Genomic DNA, 18741 nt, shown 5'->3' with positions numbered 1-18741 from the left:
TATAACATCTACTCACCCATTCTGCAATTTCTCTTTTCATGTCTGGCCACCAATAGTTCTCCTTTAAATCCCTATACATCTTAGTACTGCCTGGATGAATTGAATACTTAGAACTGTGTGCTTCCTGCAAGATATCATTCTTTAACTCGGTTACCGGTGGAATCCATATCCTGGAAGAAAATCTAAGAATACCTTGATCATCCTTCTGTGTACACAACTCTTCTCCCACTAACTTGTTCACATCCTGATCCATTACCTCTTCCTGGCACTTTTTAATCCTTTCTAATAGCTCTGGTTGGAAGGTCATGGTATACATCGCTATCTTTGATGGTTCATGAATTCTTACCTCAATTTCCAACTTTTGGAACTCTTTATACAACTCCTCTGGCACAGTTAATACATTTAATCTTTCCTTTCTACTTAAAGCATCCGCTACTACATTGGCTTTTCCTGGATGATACTTAATCGTACAATCATAATCCTTAATCAACTCTAGCCATCTCCTTTGTCTCATGTTCAGCTCTTTCTGAGTAAAGATATATTTTAAACTTTTATGATCCGTATAAATCTCACATTTTTCTCCATACAGATAATGTCTCCATATTTTCAATGCAAATACAATAGCTGCTAACTCCAGGTCATGAGTGGGGTACTTCTGTTCATGAGGTTTGAGTTGTCTCGACGCATACGCAATAACTTTATCATGCTGCATCAATACACATCTTAATCCTTTATAAGAGGCATCACTATAAATCACAAAATTTCCTTGATCATCTGGAAGGGACAATACTGGTGCTGACACTAATCTCTTCTTCCACTCCTGAAAACTTTCCTCACATTTCTCATTCCATATGAACCTCTCATTCTTTCTAGTTAACTTAGTCAGTGGGGTTGCAATTCTTGAAAAATCCTGTACAAATCTTCTATAATAACCTGCTAACCCCAAGAAACTCCTGATATCTGTGGGGGTCTTTGGTCTTTCCCAATTCATTATAGCTTCAATCTTTGCTGGATCTACTTTGATTCCTTCACGACTCACTATGTGTCCTAGAAATTGAACTTCTTGTAACCAAAATTCACATTTAGAAAACTTTGCATACAACTTCTCCTTTCTTAATATCTCTAAGGCTGTTCTTAAATGTTCTGCATGCTCCTCCGCTGTCTTAGAATATAACAGAATATCATCTATAAAAACAATCACAAACTTGTCCAAATACTTCTTAAAAACTCTATTCATTAAATCCATAAAGGCTGCTGGTGCATTCGTTAATCCAAAAGCCATCACTAAAAATTCATAGTGACCGTACCTTGTTCTAAAAGCTGTCTTAGGTATATCCTCAGATTTGATCTTAAGCTGATGGTATCCTGACCTAAGGTCAATCTTAGAAAAATACTCTGCTCCTTTCAACTGGTCAAACAAGTCGTCAATACGGGGTAAAGGATATTTATTCTTAATAGTAAGCTTATTTAGCTCTCTGTAATCTATGCATAACCTCATACTTCCATCCTTCTTCTTTACAAACAACACTGGTGCTCCCCATGGGGATACACTAGGTCTGATCACTCCCTTCTCCAATAACTCTTGTAATTGTTTGGCCAATTCTTTCATCTCTATTGGTGCCATCCTATACGGGGCTTTAGATATTGGCTCCGTTCCAGGTGCTAAGTCAATTGCAAATTCTATTTCTCTATCTGGAGGAAGTCCTGGTAACTCATCCGGAAACACGTCTGGAAATTCATTCACTACAGGAATATTTTCAAGTTTTACTGGTTCCTGACTTTTATCAATTACATAAGCAATATAGGCTTCGCATCCTTGTCGTAACATTCTCTTTGCTTGGATCATGGTTAAAAATGTCTTTACTTGCTTTTGTCCTTTAAACGTTATTACCTTGTCCTCTGGTGTCATTAATATTACTTTCTTATTTTTACAATCTATCTGTGCACTATGTTTAGACAACCAATCCATCCCTAGAATTACATCAAACTCCCCCAACTTGAAAGGTATCAAGTCGGCACAAAACTTATTTCCTAAAATCTCAATTTCACAATCAGGGCAAACTCGATTAACAGATATACGATCCTGATTAGCTAATTCCACATTCATAACCTCATTCAACAATTCAACCGGACAATTCAACTTATCAACAAAAGCTTGAGAAATAAATGATCTAGTGGCTCCAGAATCAATTAACACCTTGGCATTTATAGAGTTTACATTAAGCGTACCTGTCACCACATCTGCATCCTGAATAGCATCTTTAACTGACATATCAAAGACTCTTGCCCTAGGAGGTTCATTCACTTCTGGAACAGTTCCCATGATTCTGAGTGCATTACTAACAGGGGCTGGTGTCTTGCAGTCCTTAGCCATGTGTCCTGGCTTTCCACATTTAAAACATGTATATCCTATGGCTGAAGTCTTACTTGTTGAGCCTCTATTGGTCTGATCTTTTATCGCTAGCTGATTCTGACATTCTCTAGAGTAGTGTCCTTTCTGGTTGCATTTAAAACATACCACATTCAACCTGTTGCATACTCCTCCATGTCTCTTGCCACATGTTTGACATTCTGGCATTGAAGGCCTTTGCTGATTGGCCTGACTTCCGGCAAGAAAACGTCCTCCTTGTCCACCACTACCTACTTTCTTATAATTAGGATTTCCTCCTGCCTGAAACTTCCCTTTCTTCTGAAACCTCCCTTGATGAGATGATCCTCCTCTATTGTCTAGCTTTCTCTTCTTATCCTCTTTAGATTTCTGAAACAACTCATTTTCAGCCTCCGCAATCATTGCCTTCTCAACCACTGCTGCATACGTCTCTAATTGCAAAATAGCTAACTTGCTTCTAATCCAAGGTTTCAAACCTTGTTGGAACCTTTTTGCTTTCTGTCTATCTGTCTCTACATAAGTTGGCACAAACCTAGCCAATTCCGCAAACTTATTCTCATATTCAACCACAGACATATTTCCTTGTTTCAGCTCTAAAAAGTTCAACTCCATTTGATCTTGAAGAAACCTAGGAAAATACTTTTCTAAAAACACTTCCTTAAACCTCTCCCAAGTCATCTCAACTGTACCTTCCATATTTTTCACAGATTCCCACCAATACGTTGCTTCATTCTTTAAGTAATGACTAGCAAACTTTGTTTTCTGATCCTCACTTGCTGGAACTAATTCAAAACACTTTTCCATTTCTTTTAGCCATGTTTGGGCTGCAACAGGATCTGCTGAGCCCTTAAACTCTGGAGGGTTAACTGCCTGAAAAGTTTTAAAAGTTACCCTAGGATTCTCTTGATGTTGCTGTTGTCGGGTAAGATGAGCAGTTTGTTGAGCCAAAATTTGAATGAGTTGGGCCACAGCAGGATCTACTGGGCCTATATTGACATTCTGGTTATCATTGTTATCATTGATGCTGTTGGTGCCTTCAGGATCACTGTTGGCACGAGTATGTCTTGTTGGAGGCATTCTGTAAAGAAGAAACAATTTACTTAGTCATTTTAAATCAAATTCTCTTTTATAGAAGGTTTTTAAGAAAACAGATTTATACATTTTTGAAAACATTTTTGAGATTGTTTAACTAAATAAATTGCATGCTTCTTTACAGAATGTAAAGAAATAAAGGAAAAGTTGCAATATTATCACAAGAGTTTATGATCGGTACTGAAAGTAAAGTAAAGTAAAGCAAGTGCGATAAAGTAAAGAACAAGACTGTAAAGTAAAAGATGCTGATATATATAAGTCAGTGCTGGAGATACAAGCGTCAAGCGCTTTATCAAAAGTAAAGTACAACAACAGCAACAACAAGGCTATCTAGTCAACTCAGCTAGTCTATATATACATGTCAAAATCGGCTGATGACCATCACAACATACCCATCATCTGGCCAGCTCCGCTAGTCTATATGTACATGTCAAAATCTGCTGACCTGATACAACTACTCACTATGCTGCATCATACACACTACTCACTATAGTACGGATCATCTCCAACATCTAATACACTCCAGACCTATGGAAAGTCTGGTCCTCCGAGAATCTCCAGCTGCTCCAGGACCCAATTAGCCCAAACTACAATATCCCTAGGGGTACCAAACTCCGAAGTGGCTCCATGTAGTCTCGCTGCTGCAATCCTCCGGAAAACAAAGATATCCTTTCTCAACTGTCTCTCTCCCCTGTTAGGATCTAAATCCCTCATCGTCTGTGTCAACTCTCTAATCTGGCCCAACAGCTCCTCTCTCTCCATCAAAAGTGCCTGATAGTAGTGATAGGGTACTGAAAGAGGGAAACACGTATAAGAGGGTCCAACACCTGAAAACCCAGAAGACTCATGCTCTGGTGGAGGTCCACGGATAGGAGGTCGTACAAGAGGAGCAGGTGGGGGCATCTCAGGTGCAGGTGGGGGTATAGCCCTAAGCGGTACAGCTGCAATAGGGGTCTGTCCACTACGAGGGTATCCAGGTGGACGTGAAGGTCCAGCTACAGGTGGGGGTGTAAGTGCCCTGGGTGAAGATACTGGTACAACTCCTGGACGGGGTGGAAGTCCCTCAACTGTCGACTCTGAATGATCAGAATGAACCGGGGTACTGGGGCCTGACATGTCTGATAGTCTGAGAATCAACATAAACAAACATGTATAAGAATCTGTATCCACTACCAACATCAACCCTAAATCTATTACGAATTATCCTCAACCTCTCAACGTTCTATCTACCTATCACTCATTTCTAGTCCTAATCTTCTACCCAACCTAACAATCTAGGCTTGTTTCATTGACTTAAACCTGTCGCTCTGATACCAACCTGTGGCCCCCTCCAAACCCGGGTCAGAAGTTTGGGTCCACACCATAACATAAACCTGTAATTAATAATATAATATGTGCAGTGACCCTTAACTGTCCATGGATCGCAACAGGTTAAAGTATAAAACAAGCCACAACATAACTTTAGTTATTACAAACCCAAATCCCAAAATATAAATTCAATTCTTACAAGCTTACATAATATTCTTATCTCGAAACTCAAACTAGTACATATATAATAAGCCAAGTGCTGCTGATAGCTTCCTCTGTCTCTCAGCCTGGAATCCTGGCTTTACCACTAGCCTGAGGATCATCGCTACCAACCTTCTCTGCTTTCACTGGAAAGAACATAGAGTTTCGCAAGAGTGAGCTAACAAGCTCAGCAAGCATAACAATATCCATGTAAACATTTATCAAAAGATGATGGAAATCAGTATTTAAGAGAGTCAATCTCAATATCAAGGTTTCTTTTTAGATTTTCAATTAGAATTGGATATTAAATTTTATTTTTTTTTTAAAACCAAAGGTTAGGCTGCTGATCAGTCAGACACTAACCCCGAGCAGGCCCCGCCATGCTCGTTTACTGGATCCAAGGCACACATTGGCCTAAAGCGACCACTCATCTGGTCTGACCATTCATTTGGTCCATTTCAGAAAAAAAAACTATCCAATTCTATTAGGAATCAGGATAAGCAGCAACATATTTCAATAAACAGAATTAATAATAACATGATGAAATTTTGAAGCAGAAACAGAATGCAATTCAGGAGCATCTTCAAAATATTCCAAAATAAGAATCAGGAATAATTCCACGAGTCAATGGATCAGATATAGCATATCCAGATTTCAGGTATAACAATAGTCGTGGTTTGTATTAAATAAGGTTTCTAGTTTTGGGAAAGGATTCACATGTCAAAGGGTGTTTTCAAATTCAAAGAAATTAGGTTACTGAAAAGGAATAAAAATTGTAAGGTGTATGGTATTCCAGATAGAATTGACTTCCAGTCAATTGGTTGGGATGTCAAGGGTGTGCCAAAACATTGGAATGGGGTTTATATGGTATTTATTCAAAAATCCCAAGGTCTGAAGGTTTACAATTGAATAAGGTTTCAAAATAGGTATCAAAGAATCAAATTAGTAGTTCAAGTATCAATGAATGAATAGTTCAAGTGGTATTTAAGGAATCTGATTGATGGTTCAGGAATCAATGAATCAAACAATTCAGGATAAGGCTCAATAAGTGTTATGAGTGAATTAGAATGCTCACAAAGCAATCACATCAGGAATCATATCTATATAATTGAAGGAAAGTATCAAGGAAACTTGCCTTATACTGACGATTTCAAATTTCAATCGCTCCTGCTCGATATACTATTCTATATCCAGTTGCTTTTCCCTTTATTACGCCTCGCTTCTCTGCTAATCATCACAACTAATTATCAATAGGTGATCTCATACTATTCTCATCATCTTACATTCGAAACGGGCTTCTATCTACCCTTCGTTTCACCCAAATCCGATTTACGGATCAAAAGATATGCCAAAAATAATTTTATATTAATCACGTAGACACATAACATGTCAATTAGATAGCACATAGCACATATCACATAAAATATTTAATACCATATATTTTTCAAAAGAAGTTTGAAGTCAAACGGATTTTTCTGGTATTTATTATGAATCTTTAAACATTTTTCGGAATTAAAACGGGTTAAAGAATCATTTTATAAATAATTAATCACTTTTGGATACTCGAAATCAAGTCCGAAATCATTGGAAAACAATTAACGAGCTTCAATCATATTTTAAAATAATATTTTAAAGCTCGAAACTATTTTTCGGAATTTTAAAATCATTTAAAATAATTTAAAATAATTAAATCTAATTAATAAATCAATTAAAATCAATTAATAATTAATTAAAACAATTAATCAATTAATAATTAAATTAATTGACTAATTATAATAATTAATTACTAATTAAAATTAATTAATAATTAAATCAGATTTATTTTTGAATTAATAAATATTTAAAAACAATTTTTGAAATTAAAATAAATGATTTTCGAAATTAAATTTAAATCAAAAAATCATTTTTAAAACTTTTTAAAAGTCCAGGGTTTGAATTGAAAGTTTTGGAAACTTCAAGGTTTGAAAAGTAAGACATGAAACTACAGTGTGGAAACTTCACCATCTCCGAAACTTGGGTGACTAAACGGCACTTTTGCCGCCGCCGTCACCCCAGTCGCCGGAGACGGCGAAATCGGCCACCAACGGCCACCAAATGCTCCAGATAGGGAGTACCCAGCCTCCCCAACTCATTCCTGCAATCACCTTCACCAGAAACGGCCGGAATCGACCGTAATCGATCGAAGAAACTCGCCGTCGCCGGCGAGTTTTCTTTAAATCGATTCGTTCGATTCACGAACCTCAGCTACAATATGAAGGTATGTACAAGTTCCTGGAATCACAACCAACATGATGGTATCATCCAATTTCCCTTCTACCTCCAGAATCAGAAAGCCCCAAATTTCAATTGAGAACATTCATCGCGATTTAGAACCCTAATTTCCAATTTCGAACTTTAAACCTAAAATTAACTATGTTACCGACCTCCAAATCATGCATATAATATACCAAAATGATCAGGAGAACATCATCTACAACATACAATCATCAAATCACACAAACAACTTCAAAATCAAAAAGCCCTAATTTAAGCCTATTTAGTTCGAATTTAAATCTCAAAATCCATACCCACCTGATGTTGCTGCACTGATTTTGATGCTAGATTATGATTCTACTTGTTAAAACCTTCAATTTGAGCCCTTGAACACCAAAATCTGAGTACGATAACGCGTCCAAATCCTCGTTTGAATCTCAAGAACACGAAGAACTCTCTCGGGAATTTCTCGGTTTTAACTGGTTTTATGATTTTCGTAATAAAATAAAGTACAGTTAAGTATATTTATACTTAAGAATAATTAATACCCCTTTGGATCATATATGGCAGGAAAATACACTGTTTAATAGCTTTATACTAATAAAACGGGTCCAATCGGTACCGGTTTTCGAGATAATCATCAAACGGGGCTTTTAATCCGTCATTAATACGCGGGTCCCACCGTCATTATTACAAGATAAGGATGAGAATAAAATATTGTGTTTCACGTTTATCGAGACAACTAGATAATTATCTAATACCGAAAAACTCCGCCGGACCGACTCCGGAACAAACCGTACTCCGGATCGAAAAAGTCAAAACATGAAAAATGTCCGGAATGTTCAAATTAAGCTAAAGGTGAATTTTGTTGAAATTTTCGGGAAGTAAAATCTCGGTACCGTTGTAGGTTGACGGTTTTCGAAGAAATCAAAATAATTAATAATTAATTAAAATATACATAATTAAATCCATAAATCAAATATAAAATCATCTGACAATACATAAATCGATATGAACATATCTAAATAAACTATATTTTGTACTAAGCATATAAAAATTGATATTCCTCAAATTTAATCAGAAATACTTAACTAAAATTAATATGACAGGAACCAATTAATTCACAAAATTCACATAAAATTCATATAATATTCATTAATCATTCAAATAATTACACGGATAATCCCAGATGTTACATAATTCGTATTTTTTCGAGTCGGTTTCGGGTCGTGTCGGATTTTGCCACCCCCTATCTCTCCTGACATTTTGTAAAGATTGAATGAGGCCAAACAAGGAAATAAAAGCATTGATAAAAACATGTTTCAAATTTTTTGTTGTTAATTCTAATAAATAAAAATATTATTTTAATACTTTTTACTATTTAGAATGGTAAAATATATGAAAAGATACGATAATTATATATTTTTAAATATATAATCTCGATAGAGAATGTAGTGTTGAGAGAATGTAGTGTTGATGTCTTTATTTTCTATTATTTAATATATTTAATAACTTGAAAGAATTTAATAAACAAATAATATTAAAAACAGAAAAATCATACCCCTTATATTAATACTATAAAGTAATTTGATGAATGGCTTCAATCCTATAAAGACTCGTATTCAACGACCACAATTTCTAATATTGTCATGGTTTATCATAGCACAAAAGATAAATTTAATTATATCCTAAAAAAGAGTGCTTGTGATCCACTTTTGACCTAAATATATGCTTTCGAGTTGAAGAAAATGTTAAAATATAATACGATTCATATAAATACTCCTTGTAACTCCCTCTTATTTTCAATAATTTTAATAACAACGTACAAATAACAAGTTGAATACATCAGATGAATTGTGATTATCCATATCCTAAAACATTTCACAGATTTGTAAAGATTACCAACAGTCCAAGATGTATCATGTAGGAATGAGATAATTATAGGAAGAAGGGTAAAGAATTATATAATTTATATTATATTTAAGAGCTAACTAGGAGATTCTCGCAATGCTCCGGCGATTCGGAATGCCTCTATTCATTGGCTCCCTTTCATTTATAACTAATTTGTTCGACCACTTTTCAAAAACAAACAGTTTTTTTTCGAGTTTTCAAAACCAACCAGTCTAATTCATTCGAAAAATGGCGACCCAAACCAAAACAAAATCCCAGTAAGGGGCGCCCTTTCAAAGGGCCACCCATAATGCCCATATGGGGCGCCCTCCCAAAGGGCGACCCTGACTTATTTTTTAAAAAAAAATTCAATAATCGGAAAATTCTTATATATTATTTATATTATTATATTTTATAATATTATATTATATAATGATTTAATATAAAAAATCATATAATGATATTGTTTTACACGGGCGACCCTAGCCTATTTTTTTTTTAAATCATTAATTATCTATTCTTATACATTATTTGTGATATTATATTTTATATTATTATATTATGTAATGATATAATATAATATTATAGATTGTAATATTTAAATATTTAAGCTCATATTGGAGTATAATTTAAAAGGTAATTATATATATATATATATATATATATATATATATATATATATATATATATATATATATTTAATTCAAGTTTTAGTAAGTATCTAATTAATAATGTTGTAATTACATAGCTAGTAATAAAATTGTGAATTTAATATATTTTCAATTTTTTAATTTTTCTAATTTTAATATATCTAATATTTCTAATTTTTAATATATCTAATTGAAAATTTAATATATTTTCTATTTTCTAATTTTTAATATATTTTTGAATATTCGAATATTATATGTTTGTCTAATTTTTAATATATCTAATTCAAAATTTAATTCGAATATTATATCTAATTTTTTTTAATATATTAATTTTAATATTATATTTATATATTAATTCGAATATTATATCTATATATTAATTCAAAAATGTTATATGTTTTTTCTTCGATTTATTTATATATGCTTATAATTTAATAATTCGAATATTATATTAATATATCTATATTATTTTCCAATTGTTTTTGGTAATTTTTTCACTTTAGATTTTAATATAGTAATATTAATTCCAAATATATTAATATTTCTATTTTACGTTTTAAATTATGCTTTTAATATATTAAATCGAATTATAATAATATTTTGAGTTTCGGTTTTCCTATATTACCACCTATATGACTATTTTCGAACATTAATTTATTAATTTTCAACCACAAAATGTTAAAATCATGAAGTTAGCCTAAATATAAATCCTAAAGAAATCCTAAAACGTACCTTTAATTTCAAACATAAATCTAAAAATTATTAAACTATTTCAAATTTCAAAATTTAATACCGAATATAAGACAAGAAATTAATTAAAATCAAAGCATTATACATACATATATATACACTATTTTCGAGATAGAATCAAGAAAATACCTTAAAATTAATGTTAATCGGGATTTGAATGTGTTGATGAAGCTTGAAATGGCGACCTTCTCCTCCCCTTTCTTCTCTTTTCGGCTACCCTCTCTCTTTTCTTCTCTTCCTCCTACCGCCCGCCGCACTTCACTTTGTTTTTCTGCCCCTCTTGCTATTTCGGCTGCGGCTGTTTTAAACTATAGTAGGGCACACGTGGCCGCCCGTGACAGGGCCGGCCACGTCAGTTGAACTCCGCTTGGGACGCCATTTCAAACGGCGACCCTTACTAGAATTTTGTTTAGTTTGGGTCGCCCCTTGAAAGGACGCCCAATTCTGTTATAATTTTTTGGTTTGGGTCGCCATTTTTCATATGAATTAGACTGGTTAGTTTTGAAAACTCGAAAAAAAACTCGTTAGTTTTGAAAATTGGTTGAACAAACTGGTCAAAGGGAGCCTCTATTCATTGCAGCTACATTAAAGAATTAGCTCAAAATGAGACAGGACCTGCTGTAATTCAACATAAAGTCGCTTCTAGTCTAAAAAACCAACATGCAGTAGTCGTTAAATTTGATGCTAATATGGAAATGCAATACAGTGCTGTACATTGTCTAAACACCTTTACATGTTGTCATTTTTCCAGAATATTCAGTTTTAGTTCTACCCATGCGCACTATATATATCCAAGCAGCATCAGTAGCCAATGTATCCTTAGACCCTTACCTCCCTTGTTATTTCTTGCAAAGCCTTTGAAAATGAGTTCAAAGTCTAGCCTTCCATTATTTCTTTTTCTGTTTTTCAACCTTCTCTTTTTGGGATTGGTAGCAAGTAGCTCTGACTGTGAGAGTCCTCCAAAACATTCATCAAAACATAAACATAAGCATCATGACCGCAACTCAAACTCACCTCCTATGTCAAATTCAAATCCTCCTAAGCTACCTCCCCGCTTTCCACTTCCTTCAAGTCCCAGGTCCGCGCCTGGCACTCCAGAACTACCTCCAGTAAGTCCTCCGCTTGCATTCCCCAACTCACGAAAATCAGGCACATGCCCCAGAAATGCAATCAGATTTGGGGCATGCACTAAGGTTCTTGGTGGTCTACTAGGCGTCAGAGCTGGAACTGCACCAAAGAAGCCATGTTGTAGACTATTTGGAGGACTTGTGGAGGTAGAGTCAGCTGTTTGTCTATGCACTGCGATTAAAGCTAATGTTCTGGGATCTAATCTTAACATTCCTATATCACTCGGCTTGCTTCTTAACGTTTGTGACATTCAAACTCCGCCAGGCTTCCAGTGTTCCTAAAGGATTTGTCTACTGTTTCTTGTTTTCCAGAATTCCCTTTCATTATCTTCTGTTTTGTGGCATTTTCTGCAAACAGCGCCACAGTTTTTGAACTGTAACTTTGGCTGAATTTTCATTTTTTGAAATACTTGTAATGATTGCATAAATATGTATTAAAATTATGGTAAATATATCATCTCTTGGAAAATTACCATGAACTATTATTTAATATGCATGATACACATACACTATTAAAGAATAATCTGTAATTGGATCTTCCCTGACTGTAATTTAGCAGTCGAGATATATCTGTTGTGTGCCGCGCTCCTCACTAGATCCGTCCCAGACAGTCTTCAATGTGAATCGAGTCTTATGGAAGTTCTGAAAGCGATTCTAGTGACACAATATTTCAAATGTTTCGTATATGTACAGATAATGCCAAAATACAACCTATTCTTCCTAGGACAGACAGACTAAGCATGGCCACCCTTATTTTCTAATGACATGTTATATGAGCAGGTAAGTCATAATAAGGCACATACATTCCATTCGCAATAACTTTAAATCATGTAAATCATGTAAGAAAAATCATTATATTCACAAAATGATATTAAAAGAAAATCATACCAGCTGCATCTTTCTGAATTTAACACATGCAGAAGTGGAGTAAGGTCCCCTGAAACATTACTAAAGAAAACACATATCGATGATCTTGAAGGGAGTGAAAATATTATGTCTCGACTCAAAAAATAAACTTCATATACTCTGAGATATATAATTGAAATAATATTATATATACAATCTACAACGCAGTATATCACAATTTTATATGTAATTTTCAATAATCAACAATATGTTACATTCCTGCAAGTCTGCACATAGCACACTAGAGTACAACATTCCGGCAAACCATGTTCATAATTACAGACAGAGGCAAGGTCTATTTATTTCCTTCAAAGTGCCTCTTGTTATTCACTAAATATATTGCATGAGAAAAAGCCATGTCGGGAATATTTCACACATATGGCAACATTTTCACACCATTAAGCTGGTACTGGTTCGGATACTTTACCAGATCCTGCAAGTGCCAAACTGTCATAGTAATCCACTAACACTTGCCAACCACCTGGACACATAAATCCATCAGGAGGATTTTCTCTGTTCTTCGCAAGAGTTCGCATCTGTAAACCGCAATCAACCATATAAGAATATAAACAATAAAATAGCAAAATAATACAGGCATGGACACACTATAAGCAATCTTCCAAACATCAACAGAAAACGTTGGTCACTATTCTTTGAAAATAGTAATACCTTGGTACCCGAGATAAAGAGGAAGTCCTGTGCCCTGGAAGGATCAAAGAATGCCATCTTACTCTGGGTTTTATCATATGCTGCAACCTGCAATCATCATGAATGATATATAAGTGGCATACTCTACACTGGAAAATATATAGCTATTTAGCAGATAAGATGTGCATACCTTGAAAGGAAGGATATTTAGCCGTTCCAGCCCGGGCGCCATGCTCAATACCTTCTTTCCATGGTCAGCATCATATAAATCTCTATCTTCCAAAGGATGGCCCATACCAGCAGGGTCACGACCAACAATGTAGAAGTTCGCACCGGCATTGATTCGTGCCTTTGCATGCCACTGCACCTCAGTTGGACCAGCATAATGCATGGGAGAAGGAAATATTGAAACCACAGTAGTCTCTGGATCAAGTACACCATCTTCAAGCACCTAAACGAGCATTACCAAACTGGATGAGTGCACAGGGTGCTTTAAAGTAATAGCTAAATCCTGCAAGATGCCCGGTACCTGGTTCTAACCTAAAATTAAATATTTACTCCATTTAACTGAAATTAATTACTAAAATTGTACTCGTAAGAATTTATTTGAAAAGCATAGGAGTGCATGATTTCAAAGGAAGGAGTTTCTTGGAGAAGGGTATAACATTAAGATGAAGAACAAATCTAAATGATTGACAAACCTTCTCATGTTGCTTCATTCGCCAGCTAAGTGGGACATCATCGGCTTTTGTGAAGCCTCCCAATGGATGAAGCAACAGGATTGGATTTTTGTACCCCATATCAAGAAGTCTGCGACGTGTGTCAGTCATGAGCAAAGCATGACCATTGTGCACAGGATTACATTTTCTATACCGATATCCCATTGTTGTCTAAATGAAGTATTTTATTACTAGAATCTTAAATTAGTTCAAAAATCCAGCACATATTTGATTTTTAATTTTAGAGAAACGGGTCAAGGGAGGGTGGATGGAGGAGATTATAAAGAATGAATAATTGAGATTAAATTCGTGTTTTAAAGAGCCCGATTTAGAATTATGATTTGATATTTAACGTGATTTAATGTGATATGATGTGAGTTTAAAATATATATTTAAATAATTTTGATTTACTACTGACTTATGAGTTATTAAAAATGTAGGAATAAAATCACAAACGTCATAAATTACCCGTGTATAGCATGTATTATAAGCTAGTCAAGAATAATGAAGGATTTATTATTTTTCAAAGATTTTAAATAATTTATTCGGAAAAGTAATAAATTATTTAAGTATGATCTCGAGTAAGGAAGAAAAACTGGTCTTGAGGGAGAGGAGAATTGCGGTCACCGACTGAAAACATCGGTCATGGTTTACCTTTGCCATCTTCGTTATTGCCCAACTCTGTGAAGGATCATCATTCAAGTAAGTCGTGAAAACACCAACATTACCGGATGATATCGGGATCCAGACATGGAGAGAGACAAAGGAAAAGAGATGGAAAAAGAAAATAGAGACATGGAAGAAGTCGTTTTGCTGGTTATTTTAAGTTTGATTTTATGATTTGTTTTTAATTAATATTTTTAGTTGATTTTCTGATTAATTTTGTAATATTAGTATTGGTTTTTCAGGAACACTCATTTTTTGACTCTTGCAAACAACTTGTAATTTATTATGCAATTAAATGTAATTTTTAATATATTTTTTTTAAAATTATATTTATAGTGGCATATATGGTTGCTAGCCGTTACAAATATAATTGTAAATATAACATTCGTATTTTTATAATTTTGTTTAAAAAATTGTATGCTTACAACTTTTTTAAAAAATATTATATTTTTATAAACAAATGACCCCATCTCCCCTGTTTTTTACCGCTCCTAATGTGCACCGAAGGATAGCGACTGCGGGTTCCAATGAAAAAAAATATCATACCAAGACTGTTTGAAGGAATGTAGTATGTTAGGACTTTACCATCAAATAAATAACTAAAATGCATATGATCTTTCTAATTAGTACCACATATATGGAGTTATGTGTAACCTGGCGCTAGAGAGTTGGACATAGAAAAACTAGACACACAAATCTAAACAGGAGCTTCTAAATAGCGATGTACCGAGGTTTTCATAACATTTGTTTATTTTATTGGCAACGGAATTACACAAATAATGATGGTTGGCAAATGCCGCTTAAATATTGATCTGCCATTTTGTATAAATATATTATCCGATTATAATTTGGTTTACAAATTATTGTTCAATTTATTCGTTTAACACGTTTTCGATCTTACACCACATTATTACATAACATTTGGCACATTACTATATAAAAACTATTGTACTTTCGGTGTCTTTACACATTAATAATTGTAGAGTCGAAACGTGTTTAACCAAGTTCAAGGTTATAGTAACATTTTTCCTGCCTTTGAATTAATGTGTATATGATTAATAGCATAGCTTGACAATGAAACTGAATAATAATATCTGAAAAAGGGTTCTTACTCCTTGTTCGACTTATAAAAATAGATTAGAGTTTAATGAAATGGGTTACTTAATTCAGTCAATATATAGTCAATTTGACTGGTCAAAAGTCAAAATGGACATGTAAAAAGGGACGGAGTGAGTACTTGTTTCCATCCGATTGGTTTTCACCTGAATGTTCTAATCGACCATAAATGTGATCCCATAATAACATTCAAACCTGAATCAAACCCATGAAAATCATACTATTCTATAACCTCGGTCATGGAGAACATCAAAACACACCAAAACAAAATAAATCAACACTCACAAGAAGGAGAGACTAACAAAACCCAAATAAATTGGGAACTTATTGAATGGAAAATAAGATTTCAAAACAAAAAAAAAATAGAAAAAAGAAATAGGTTTTCCCATCGGTGAAACCGATGTAAGCCCCCCTCAAAAATCTTTAATGGAGGCTAGGGTTTTGAGGGAGAGAGATGGGGCGCTTTTTTAGAGTGTCAGACCCAACACCTTTGAAACATACTCATTTCCTGCATTAGATTCTTTCAAGTTAAGATTCTTTCAAGTTATTAAATATATTAAATAATAAAAAATAATGATATCAACTCAACATTCTCTTTCGAGACTATATATTTAAAAATATTAATTATAGTATCTTTTCGTATATTTTACCATTCCAAATAGTAAAAAGAATTAAAACAATATTTTTATTTATTAGAATTAACAACAAAAAATTTGAAATATGTTTTTATCAATGATTCTACATATATTAATCTTATTTGTCCTCATTCAATCTTTACAAAATATAAGAGAGATACAAAATATTATGGACAGAACTAATTCAAATTAGGCTATAGTTTTCACACCATCCCAGCGGCTGGAATCACAACTAGATCAAATCTTAATATGTTTCTTTTATAGTAAATACTAGGAGGCGACGAAGCCAACCCTAACCCAAACTTAGCAGCCTCATCCAAGATTTATACATGTATTATCCTCATGAGCCCACAACCAATCTTGTTTTATATGAATATTATTCACATAAGCCCCAAACCAATATATATATATATATATATATATATATATATATATATCTATACTATACTATTAAAGCCGAAACATTAAAAGTTTGGTCGGTCGGTCGGTACTTGGGCCAAAATACGGGCCTATCTATATAACCAATTATTCTGGGCCTATTTATATAAATAATTATTCTTTTTAATTTGGGTCAAAGTACGGGCTATCTATATAACCAATTAATAATAATCCTTTTAAAACTGAAACATTAAAAGTTTGGTAGGTCAGTACTTGGGTCAAAATACGGGTCTATCTATATAACCAATTATTCTGGGTCTATCTATATAACCAATTATTCTTTTTAATTTGGGCCATAGTACGGGCCTATCTATATAACCAGATAATCCTTTTAATTGAAATATATTACTTTTTTATATTTTTGACTAAAAAACTCAATCTTCTAAAATAACATTGAGAAACATGGTAATTACTTTTTTAACTAAAATATATTATCTTTTTATAAATTTTCCAACTAAAAAATTAATCTTTTACAATTAATACGGACATGGGCGACATATTTATACGTAAAGATGTGTGCCAAAAGTCTAAAAGTCAAATAATAAAAAATAGTGGGAGTATTATTATATTGGTCGGGCGGTCGGTACTTGGGCCGAAGTACGGGCCTATCTATATATATATATAAAACCAATTATTCTTTTTAACTAAAATAAATTATCTTTTATATATTTTTTAGATAAAAAAAACTCAATCTTCTAAAATAATATCGAGCAACATAGTAATTGTCTTTTTAATCAAAACGCTTTATCTTTTTTAGATTTTCTAACTAAAAAACCCGAGTTTTTACAATTAACACGGGCGCCATATATATAAAAATATAATATCATTAAATATAATTATTAATAAATAACATGTGATATTATTCAACCAAAATACATTAATAACATTATTTTTAAATACTCTAATGATCTCATATTAAAAGAAATATTACAAATCTGTCATATACTATATATTATTACACTATTAAAGCCAAAAATAAAAATTCACTTGGTTGGTCAGTTAGTTGAGTTTGGTGAATCGTTTGGTATTCGACCCACGGAGCTCTTGAATTTATAACATGTTATAGTATATTTTTTATTATCAATTAAACCAAAACATTAAATTTAGGTTAGTATGATGGGGAGGTATTTGGTTTCATGCGTATGTTCTATACCATATTATTAATTATTAATAACGAAATATCAAAGGTTGATTGGTTAGTTTATATCTGAGTTTATAGGCCACCTTAAATTATAACATGTAAAAAAAAATATTTTAACATTCTCATTAAAATATATATGTTCGACCTAATTTTCAATTAGCCATTTGACGAACTTAACTATGAAGAATTTATCCAACTGTTAAGTAAAAAATTTATTAAACCATGTTATTCTATCATAATTTTATTTTTACAATAAAATTAGGTAATTTTAAAATATATATAATAAAATAACAAATATGTTAACCGCCCGTGCATTGCACGGGTTATAAGCTAGTATATATATATATATATATATATATATATATATATATATATATATATATGATCCTCAATAAGCCAACTTATTTTTTCAAAAATCGTGGAAGAAGAAGCGATGAGTTCAAGGAATTCCAGATCTGGGCAACAGGTATTTAAATTCCGTACAAATTTAAATACCTGTTGCCCAGATCTGGAATTCCTTGAACTCATCACTTCTTCTTCCACGATTTTTGAAGAAATAAGTTGGGTTACCAAGGATAATATATATAAAGATTAGTTGGGGGCTTATGAGGATAATATATATATATAAAGCAAGATCGGTTGTGGGCTCATGAGGATAGTATATATATAAAGCTTGGATGAGGCTAGTAAGCTTGGGTTAGGATTGGCTTGGGCCGCGTTCTAGTGTTTACTAAAAAAAACTATTAAGATTTGATTTAGGTGTGAGTCCAGCCCTAGTGTATGTATACTCTAGCCTAATTTGAATTCATTCT

General features: G+C 33.3%; 2 protein-coding genes across 2 annotated transcripts; both read right to left on the bottom strand.

Moving 5' to 3' along the window:
* Positions 1–3712: 3712 nt before the first annotated feature.
* On the bottom strand, positions 3713–10796 carry LOC108207789 (leucine-rich repeat extensin-like protein 5). The gene is made up of 2 exons (XM_064085401.1): positions 10663–10796; positions 3713–4607 (listed from the first exon to the last, which is right to left on the bottom strand). Exon 2 carries the CDS (start codon positions 4595–4597, stop codon positions 4010–4012), a length of 588 nt encoding a protein of 195 aa, XP_063941471.1. The 5' UTR covers positions 4598–4607; positions 10663–10796; the 3' UTR covers positions 3713–4009.
* A 1940-nt stretch (positions 10797–12736) lies between these two features.
* LOC135149760 (ATP sulfurylase 1, chloroplastic) lies at positions 12737–14071 on the bottom strand. Its single transcript, XM_064085595.1, has 4 exons — positions 13916–14071; positions 13405–13665; positions 13236–13322; positions 12737–13102 (listed from the first exon to the last, which is right to left on the bottom strand). The coding sequence occupies exons 1-4, from the start codon at positions 14042–14044 to the stop codon at positions 12965–12967; spliced, it is 615 nt and encodes a 204-aa protein (XP_063941665.1). The 5' UTR covers positions 14045–14071; the 3' UTR covers positions 12737–12964.
* Positions 14072–18741: the final 4670 nt, after the last annotated feature.

Source organism: Daucus carota, chromosome 9 (genome assembly GCF_001625215.2).
Source record: "Daucus carota subsp. sativus chromosome 9, DH1 v3.0, whole genome shotgun sequence".
Taxonomy (NCBI): Eukaryota; Viridiplantae; Streptophyta; class Magnoliopsida; order Apiales; family Apiaceae; genus Daucus; species Daucus carota.
Note: the sequence above shows the minus strand (reverse complement) of the source record. Positions and strands in the feature narration are given on the sequence as shown.